This window comes from Bubalus kerabau, chromosome 2 (assembly GCF_029407905.1).
Source record: "Bubalus kerabau isolate K-KA32 ecotype Philippines breed swamp buffalo chromosome 2, PCC_UOA_SB_1v2, whole genome shotgun sequence".
In the NCBI taxonomy this organism is placed as follows: domain Eukaryota; kingdom Metazoa; phylum Chordata; class Mammalia; order Artiodactyla; family Bovidae; genus Bubalus; species Bubalus kerabau.
Window position 1 is genome coordinate 126,035,897 of NC_073625.1, and position 9,842 is coordinate 126,045,738.

At 47.8% G+C, this 9,842-nt stretch overlaps 1 protein-coding gene across 1 annotated transcript; it reads left to right on the plus strand.

The window, feature by feature from the left end:
- Positions 1-5,521: 5,521 nt before the first annotated feature.
- On the plus strand, positions 5,522-9,265 carry RTP2 (receptor transporter protein 2). The gene is made up of 2 exons (XM_055570310.1): positions 5,522-5,685; positions 8,758-9,265. Exons 1-2 carry the CDS (start codon positions 5,522-5,524, stop codon positions 9,263-9,265), a joined length of 672 nt encoding a protein of 223 aa, XP_055426285.1.
- Positions 9,266-9,842: the final 577 nt, after the last annotated feature.

A 9,842-nucleotide genomic window follows, 5' to 3' on the forward strand; every position in this document is an offset into this window, starting at 1 on the left:
GCTTGACATTTTATAGTGAGTTTATTACTTTTAATAAATCTGGACCTAGGGACAAGCTTAAAGGATAAAATGTACATATTGGTAAGCCAGATTGTTTGGGTCCAAATCTTGGAACTGTCACTGATTAACCAAGTGCCTGAGTACAAGTTCAGTCGCTACTGTCGTGTCCAACTCTTTGTGAGCCTATGGAGTAAAGCCCACCAGGCTCCTCTGCCCATGGGATTCTCCAAGCAAGAATACTGGAGTGGGTTGCCATGTCCTCCTCCAGGGGATCTTCCTAACCTAGGGATCGAACCTGAGTCTCCTGCGTCTCCTGCATTCCAGGCTGATTCTTTACAGCCGAGCCGCTGGGGAAGCCCATTAACTAAGTGACTTCCAGTATATAACCTAGACTTCTGATACTCCAATTTCCTCATATGTAATATGGGGATAATAATTAGATTATCAACCTCATAGAATTCTTGTGTGTTTAAATTAATTAACATATGTAAAGTACTGAGAAAAACTCATGATGCAAAGTAAGCACTCTGTCACTATTAACTTTTACTATAACTAAGGCTAATCAGGATTTTCCTTCCAACTAGATTTTAAGGTGAAGAAATAATCTGCTTGTTTTCTTGTTTCATTGTTTCCTTAGCTGTTTCCTGATGTCTCAAGAACTGGTTTGTGACTTCTGCTGTTTCTTATATCATATAAAGTCTCTTGGAAGAATGACTTGGACTCCCATATGGAAACTGAAGCTACCCATGAGTTTGGTGTTGTACTCTGACCAGTTTACATCAATAGGTCCCCTTGGACATTGAAGCCATTCTGGATTGAAGCTTAGAGTTCCCTCAACTTCTTGGATTTGACTTAATTGTGCAGAGAGCAACACAGGTTAAATAATTATAATGCATTTTGCACCTTTGGCTACTTTATCATCACAGAACTTACTCTCCAGTATAAATTATTTTTCAAACTCTTTTTTTCCCATCCTTACCGGCGTCAGTTCACATTAAGATTTTCCTGTCCTTCTATGCGTGATGCGTGCTCAATCATGTCTGATTCTTTGCAACCCCCAAAACTGTAACCCGCCAGGCTCTTCTGTCCATGGGATTTCCCCAGCAAGAATACTTGAGTGAGTTGCCATTTCCTTCTCCAGGGGAACTTCCTGATCCAGGAATCGAATCCACATCTCCTGAGACTCCTGCTTTGGCATGTGCATTTTTACCATTGAGCCACCTGGGAAGCTTTCCTGTCCTTCTATATTATCTTTTAAAAACCAAGTAGTGGACATTTCTCTCCTTCTGACATGGCCCACACTTGTCTGTGGAGTGTGTTTCCTTCTAAATAAATCTACTCCTTACCTATCACTTTGTCTCTTACGTAATTTTTTCTGTGATGAGACATCAAGAACCTGAGCTTCATAAAGTAAGACCACACACCCTAACACCACACAAAAATAAGCTCAAAATGGATTAAAGACCCAAATGTAAGGCCAAACACTGTAAAACTCTTAGAAGAAAACAGAGGCAGAACACTCTGACATAAATTTCAGTAAGACTTTTAAATCCACCTCCTGGAGTAATGAAAAAAAAAAAAAAAGAAAACAAATGGGCCCTAATTAAACTTAAAACCTTTTGCACAGCAAAGGAAACCATAAACAAAATGAAAACACAACCCTCCAGAATAGGAGAAAATATTTGCAAATGAAGTAACTAACAAGGGATTAATCTCCAAAATACACAAACAGCTCATGCAGCTCAATATAAAAAAAAAATCAAAAAATGTTCAGAATATCTAAATAGACATCATATGTCATTTCTCCAAAAATGACATATGATGGTTTAAAAGTACAATATCATTAATTATTAGGAAAATGCAAATCAGCTATAATAAGGTATCACTGCACACTGATCAGAATGGCCATCCTCAAAAACTCTACAAACAATAAATGGTGCAGAGGGTGTGCAGAGAAGGGAACCCTCCTACACTGTTGGTGGGAATGTAAACTAATACAGCTACTGTGGAGAACAATATACAGGTTCCTTAAAAAACTAAAAATAGAGCTACATATGATCCAGCAATCCCACTCCTAGGCGTATAACTGAAGAAAGCCATAATTTGAAAAGATACATGCACACCAATGTTCTCTGCAACACAATTTACAATAGCCAAGACATGGAAATAGTCTAGATGTCCATCGTGGCAGAGGAATGAATAAAGATGTATATACAATGAAATACTATTCAGCCATAAAAAAGAATGAAATTTTGCCATTTACAGCAACATGGATGGACCTAAAGACTGTCATACTGAATGAAGTAAGTCATACAGAGAAAGAGAAATATCATGATATTGCTTATATGCAGAATCTAAAAACAGAAATAGAGTTACAGATGTAAAAAATAACCTTATGAACCCTGTAAGTCTCAATAGTTGGTTCAGATCAGTAATGGCAGTCTTTGGAAATGCTACTAAAAGAGATATTTCTTTCTAAATCAATTGTCAACTTTATTAGTTATGTTATGTTAATAAGGAAGTATAAGTTTTACCCCCCCCAAAAGATCCTGATGTCTTTCATGCTGTTCAGTCTACATGTAAGAGATAGAAAATTTAAAAATTGTCATTTTCCCCCCTCTAGAAGTTACAGTTGGAATAAAACTGAAGTCAAAGTGAAAAAAAGAAAATAAACTTACAATTAACAGTGGGTAAGGCAGGAGGGATAAGTTGGAAGAATGAGATTGACATGTACATACTACTATGTATAAAATGACAACTAGTAAGAATCTATGGCGTAGCACAGGGAACTCTACTCAATACTCTGTAATGGCCTAGATGGGAAAGGAATCAAAGAGAGTGGATATATGTAAATGTGTAACAGATTCACTTTGCTGTACACCTGAAACTAACATAATATTGTAGATCAACTCTACTCCAATAAACATTTTTTAAAAAATATGGCCGCCATGCAGAGTGAAACTGCCAGTGTGTGATGTGGCCACAGCTGCATTAGTGAGCTCTTACACTGTGGCTCCAGGAGCAACCCCGTGCTCTTTGCAGACAAGTGAGGTTGCAATTGTGAGGTGTAATTTGGTTGTATCACAAGCTATTTCTTCTTGAGAGAAAACAGGACTGTGGTACAGAAGGATGACTTATATTGGTCTCTGCTTAGAGTGCTCCCACTCAAATTAAGTCTTATGCTAAGCCTAAGGGGATTGCATCATTTGAGTAAAAGCAAGCAGGTAAACCCTGACAATCCTGCCCTCTTTTTTGTTTTTTCTTCATTGTCATTTGTTCTGAGAACAATGACACAGTATTTTCAAGAAAGTAACTCCTGGCACATGGCTCTGGGCTGGGCCATGGGCTCCTCAATTCATTCAGTGCCCAGGATTCCCCGGGAACTCCCAGCCTGCCTGCCTGGTAACTGACTGTTAAGAGCACCTCCTTCGAGGAGCGAGCCACCCAGTCCTGAGCCCAGGAATTTCCTTGGCCAAATCTTTTCCATTTCTGGGCAGAAGCTGTTTTAATTCAGCGTCACTAGATTTCAGGTAAGAGATGAGGAGCTCAATGAGGAAATCAGATATTTAAAAATAAAGAGTAGCTGCCCCTCCCCCCCCCCACCCCTGCAAAAAAATAAAGGGTCCCTCTAGTGCTCTCAGTCAAGGTCTTTAAGTCACAGTTTTGTCTTTCTGAGGTCTTCAGCACACAGCTGGTAGAGGACACGTCCCCCTCTGAGAGGCGTTCCAATGATGTTTCCCATGACCCTACCTGAGGTGAACAGCACTCAGGGCAAAGACCCAAGTCTGGAGTTCAACACTGAAAGCTTTCTTTCTGGCTCCTTTTAGTTCTGCATGCTCTTCACTCTGTGATCCAATTTCCTGGTTGAAGAACTGAAGGATGACTACAGCCAGTGTTCATGTGTGCTAAGTCGCTTCAGTTGTGTCTGACTATTTGTGACCCTATGAACTGTAGCCCACCAGGCTCCGCTGTCCATGGGATTCTCCAGACAAGAATACTGGAGTGGGTTGCCATGCCCTCCTCCAAGGGATCTTCCTGACCCAGGGATCGAACCTGCATCTCTTATGTCTCCTGCATTGACAGGTGGGTTCTTTACCACTAGTTCCACTTGGGAAGCCCAGACTATAGCTGGAAAAACCCTTCTATCACAGCCTGCCCTGTGAGGTGAGAAGACTGAGCTCCACTGTGGGAAATGACAGAATTCTAAGACCATGCAGACCTTGGGGCAGAGCTGGAGTCAGCTGCCAAGTCGCCCTATCTTTTCCCTGCTGAGGCTGCCTCTCTCCAGTGACTGTGCCTTCATTTGGATTATGCAAATATGGGGCCAAGTTCCCTGCTAGTCTCAAAAGTATTTAAATTGGGCATCAGGGAGCTGTGGGTACCCTATTGCTTGCCTCTTTCAGCAGCAGCGGAGGCAGCAGTAGCCATCAGCACAGAACCAGCTTGCTCCCCCAGCAGCTGCCTGGGATTAGAAACCGAATACAAGCTCAACAATTCTATGAATTTCTGAATCTGCAATGTTATCACCATGCTTCTCACAGCATGTGAAGTTATATTCTGTCTCACCAACTGGTCTGTGAGCTCCCCAACCAAAGGAACCACAGGTCACCTCTTTTTCAATGTGTCACTTCCCTTATGTGTCAGGAGTGCAATAGTACTGCAATAAAGACCCCGATGCTGAGAAAGATTGAGAGCAGGAGGAGAAGGGGGCAACAGAGGATCAGATGGGTTGGATCGCATCACTGATTCAATGGACATGAGTTTGAGCAAACTCTGGGAGACAGTTAAGGACAGGGAAGCCTGCCATGCTGCAGTTCATGAGGTCACAGAGTCGGACATGACTTAGTGACCAAACAGCAACAAAATGAACATATAGGTTTGGGTTTGGTGGAGCTGAATCTGGCTCATGGATGAGCCACTTGGAGGTGTATAAACCTCAGCCTCCTGATCTGGGTGAAGCGGCGGGGGTAATCCCTGCCTTGGCCAGAGCACAGGTCAAGCAGCTAGTGCTTGGCACATGGTAAATGATGGTTCCAGCACATCAGGGGATGTGGGTGCCGTAGGCGCTGCATTTCCCAGTCCCTCGTTTCTCTGTGGTCCCCTAGGGTGTCCCAGTCACCATAGTACATGAAGTGGAGAATGCCTGGAAGACTGGTAGGGGTGAAACAGAACCACCAAATCATCCTTGCCTCCTGGAGACCTGGGAAGCCTGGGTGAGTGTGGTCTGGGGCTCAGCCCCTACCCTGCTCACTGCCCTTGCATCACTGCCCAGCCCTGCATCCCCAGCCTAGCTCAGGGCCCTGGGACTCCCCTTTGGGACTTCCCTCTTCCCCAGCCCCGGCCTCAGCTGCCATGGCAACAGGTACCAGGGTGACAAAGGAGGTTGCTGGGTCCTGCTTCCTTCTGGTCCCGACAAGGAAGCTTTTCAGGCCTCAGAGATTGCACTGCTCTGCACCCACCTGGCTGTTTTCTGCGTTCTCACTCAGGTTGAGCTCAAACTCCCAGCCCTGCCAACAGGACCATGTGTACCAGCCTGACCACTTGTGAATGGAAGAAAGTCTTCTATGAGAAGATGGAGGTGGCCAAGCCAGCTGACAGCTGGGAGCTCATCATAGACCCCAACCTCAAGCCCAACGAGCTGGCTCCTGGCTGGAAGCAGTATCTGGAGCAGCATGCCTCAGGCAGGTAAGAGGTGGGGTGTGAAGGGCTGTGGGGAGCCCTGTGGCACAGCCCTGGGGGCACCTTCCAAGAGGAGGCAGACATGCATGGAGCCCCATTCTAGGGTCAACTCAGGTTAGAGGTTAGAGGACAGAGAAGGAACTGCCAGGTGGGTCGAACCAGCTTTGATTCTAATCCCAGGTATATCACTAACTCCCTGAATGCTCCTAGCAAGTTGTATTCTGTCTCTAGGTCTGCATTTTCCATAGTAAAGAGCTGTGATTCTTCAATGCTCCTGCAGTCTCTGACATTTTAAATGTTTTCACATGTTCCTGATTTCTTAAAGATTGGTAGGAACAAAGCGGAGGCAGCCATGTGGTCCATTGGGGAAAGCCTTAGCTCTTTCTGGTCCTAGGTCTGTGCAGTCAACTCAATGAAATCAGATATGAATACAAAAGCATTTATTGTTCACCTGCTAAGCTCTAGAAACTGGCTTTGAAGCTAACAACTGTGAATTTGGGCAAATCCTTTTCCCTGTGTAGTTTCCGTTTTCATATTTGCAAAACCAGAGAGTGGGCCTGAAGTGATCAATCAAATCTCTTCCAGCTCTTTTACCTACGAGTCTATGACAAAAAGATCTTTGGGCAGGAGTTCAGTAGGTCCTCAGTGACTTCCCTGGTGGCTCAGATGGTAAAGCGTCTGTCTACAATGCGGGAGACCCAGGTTCCATCCCGGGGTTGGGAAGATCTGCTGGAGAAGGAAATGGCAATCCACTCCAGTACTATTGCCTGGAAAATCCCATGGACAGAGGAGCCTGGTAGGCTACAGTCCATGGGGTCACAAAGAGTTGGACATGACTGAGTGAATTCACTTCACTTCACTTCACTTCAGTAGGTCCTCAGGGCACAGCATCGCATACGGTATAGGAGCTTCATGTCTTTCATACAGCAAGGGGTCCTTGGGTCAAGAGGACACATGCATCTGAAGTCCACTTGCCTCTCCCTCTTCTAGATCACGGTTGGGGTTGGGGCCAACAGAATGCCCTGCCCAAACTGCCTCAAGCTCATCTCCAGGGTTGATGTGGGACTCTTCCCTGGGTGGTGGCTGTGTTCTGGGGGTGTAAACAGAACCTGGACACACAGCCTGGGCTGTTCACACACGCTTGCTTGCCTGTGGAGTTCCTTGTGGCACTGGGGGTGGGACAGAAGGAGGCAGGCTGTGGGTCGAGAGCTTACACTTGAACTCCTTCCCCCAAACCTGCAAATATTAGCATGATCCTGACTAGGACCAAAGACAGAGAGGCAGGGGTTGATTGGCTCATTTCAACTTAAACCCCCGCAAGACACATCTGATGGGCACCTGTTATCGACTGCGCCCCAGCTCCATCTCTGACTAGCTGTGTGTGTGCAGAGGGCTCTCTTTCTGTGAAATGAAAGGCTGACTAGATGATCCAAAGTTTCCCTCCTCCTGGCTCCAGTACTTTGAGATATAAGACCTGAGGTCTGGCTTGAGGGAGGGGAAAGATCTCCGGATTGGCTTGATTTTAAAAGGTGCAGAAGGAGGAGACTGACAATGTGAAGCTCTGAGTTGGCAAGGGGAGGGGTGGAAGGGCTGGAAACTCAGGTGCAGGGGCCCAGCAGGTTGGAGGCTGAGCCCCACAGGCTTGTGGCTCCTCTCACCTCAGGGCTCAGCTGGTCCTACTCCTGGCTTCCAGTTGGCCTCAGGCGGTGTTGGAGAAGCATCACCCTTGTGCATATTCTGCACAGAGACTTGCCCTACCTATAAGTGTTGGGACTCAGTAACCCTGCTGCCAAGCAGCTCTGGCCTAGCACGGGGAGGCAGGATGGAGGCGGACACTCCCTGCTGGCTCAGGGCCAATGAGGACACTCTGGCCTGCCAACCGTGCCTCAGGCTGCACTGGATCCTGTGCTGCGCTTGTGCTGTCTGTGGGCCCTAGGGTTTGGGGCCATGCTTGGCTTCATTTCCATTCCACAGTCTGGGCTGCGTGGTGCTTGGCATCACAGTAGGTGTTGTGCAGGACCTGTTGGACTGAACTGAGTTCTTCATCAGAGGTCCTTCAGGGCTATTTACAGGGGTCTTGGAGAGGGTCAGCAGTGAGGGCAGACACAACTCAGTGGACCCAAGACTGCCATACCACCTCAGGGACAGGGCCCTGGAAGAGCTCTATCTCAGGGATGGAAGGAATTGCCACTGGTGGTAATGAGTTCTCTGTCATTGAAGGTGTGCAAGCACTGGGGAGAGCTGAGATGAAGCCTAAGCCATATGAGTCCCAGGCCACTTCCCTTGTATTTCCTGAGGCCAAAACCCAAAGGGGCCTGGTTAGACAAAGCAGCCAGTGTGTATATAAATGTGATGTGTATATGTGTGTGGAGGGCCTGTGTGTACATAAATATGCATGTGTGTATATGTGTGTGGAGGGGTATGCAAACCAGGATACACCTTCCAACCTCTGCTGCAGCCCTGGATTGGGATCTAAGGATGATCTGTCAAGGGACAGGAGAGTGCGCTTTGTGAAGGTGCATGGACCAAATCTATAGTCTTCCACCTGCTGGCTCATCTCACCCATCCGCCTGCCTGTCCTGTGAATTCTCTGTGTTCTGTGTTTGAGACAGCTAGAGGCAAGTCTTTGCCCCACAGCAGACAGGATGCATGAGTGAGATGTGTGGTCATCCCCTTTATCAGAGTCATGAGAGGGATGAGCAGAAGGATTCTTATTGGACACAATTATCCTGCATTTCACAGATGAAAACATAAGGTCCAGGCTGGCAAGAGTGACCCTGGGCAGTATCCAGACCCATGTCAGGCCAAGGGAGGGTACACAGGAGGTAGGCTGGAGAACAATGCTGGAGGCCAAATGGCTCCAGTGTCTGGCTTATGAGGATGCTGTCCTAGGCCCAGGGGAGTTCTCCAAGAGGAGGCGGAGACGCAGGCTCAGGCACTAATGTACCCAGGGGACTGTAAACACTCCACCTTGACTTCCAGGCCCAGGCACCCAGTGCCCTTCCTTTCCGGTCTCCTCCAGGAGGGCTGTCTGGAAGGGAGGCCCACCTTGTCCATCCCTGTCTCTCTTCCCCGCAGGTTCCACTGCACCTGGTGCTGGCACACCTGGCAGTCAGCCAACGTGGTTATCCTCTACCACATGTACCTGGACCGCGCCCAGCGGGCGGGCTCAGTGCGCATGCGCGTCTTCAAGCAGCTGTGCTACGAGTGCGGCACGGCGCGGCTGGACGAGTCGAGCATGCTGGAGGAGAACATCGAGAACCTGGTGGACAACCTCATCACCAGCCTGCGCGAGCAGTGCTACGACGAGGACGGCGGCCAGTACCGCATCCACGTGGCCAGCCGCCCGGATAGCGGGCCGCACCGCAGCGAGTTCTGTGAGGCCTGCCAGGAGGGCATTGTGCACTGGAAGCCCAGCGAGAAGCTGTTGGAGGAGGAGGCGACCTTCTCCGGTGCCTCCAAGTCAAGGGCCCAGGGGGGATCCGGCTACAACTTCTTCTCCCTTCGCTGGTGCCTCTTCTGGGCCTCCCTCTGTCTGCTCATTGTCTATCTGCAGTTCTCCTTCCGAAGATCGACCTTTCTTTAGTGCAGCTGGTTGAGGGTGGGGGAGGGCTCGTGGGGGTGAGAGTGGGGATGCAGGGGGTGCAGTTCTGTTCCTGCTTCTGCTACAGATTCAGTTTATGACGCTGGACAGCCCAGTTACCTCTCTGGACCTCAGTTTATTACCCTGCAGAATGAAAGTTGCTCCAGGAGGTATTTAATAATCCTTCCATTAAAACTCACAGTGATGGGGGCATGGGGAGAAGGGTCTAAGGTGGATTTAGAACTCTCTCCAGGTCTGGTGTTAGTACTTATCTCACAGGGGGCAGCCCCTCCCTCCACCTCCATCTCTACCCCTAATTCTGCTTCATTTCCATATTCCATATCCCCTTAGGTCCAGTCTTGTCCCTGCCTGATTCTCAAGGTCATCTTCAGTTGCTTCTGAGCATCCTACCATGGTTCCCTTTGGGGCGGGCTGTGGCTCCACCCGACGCATCTTCAATCAATATTCAATGTGTCTTCACCCTGTCCCTCTCCTGGAGAGCCAGTTCCCACCATTCTGAAAGACACCATTTTTTTTTTTTTTTTAAACTCTGATGCTAGAGCCTGCTTGGCTGGAATTA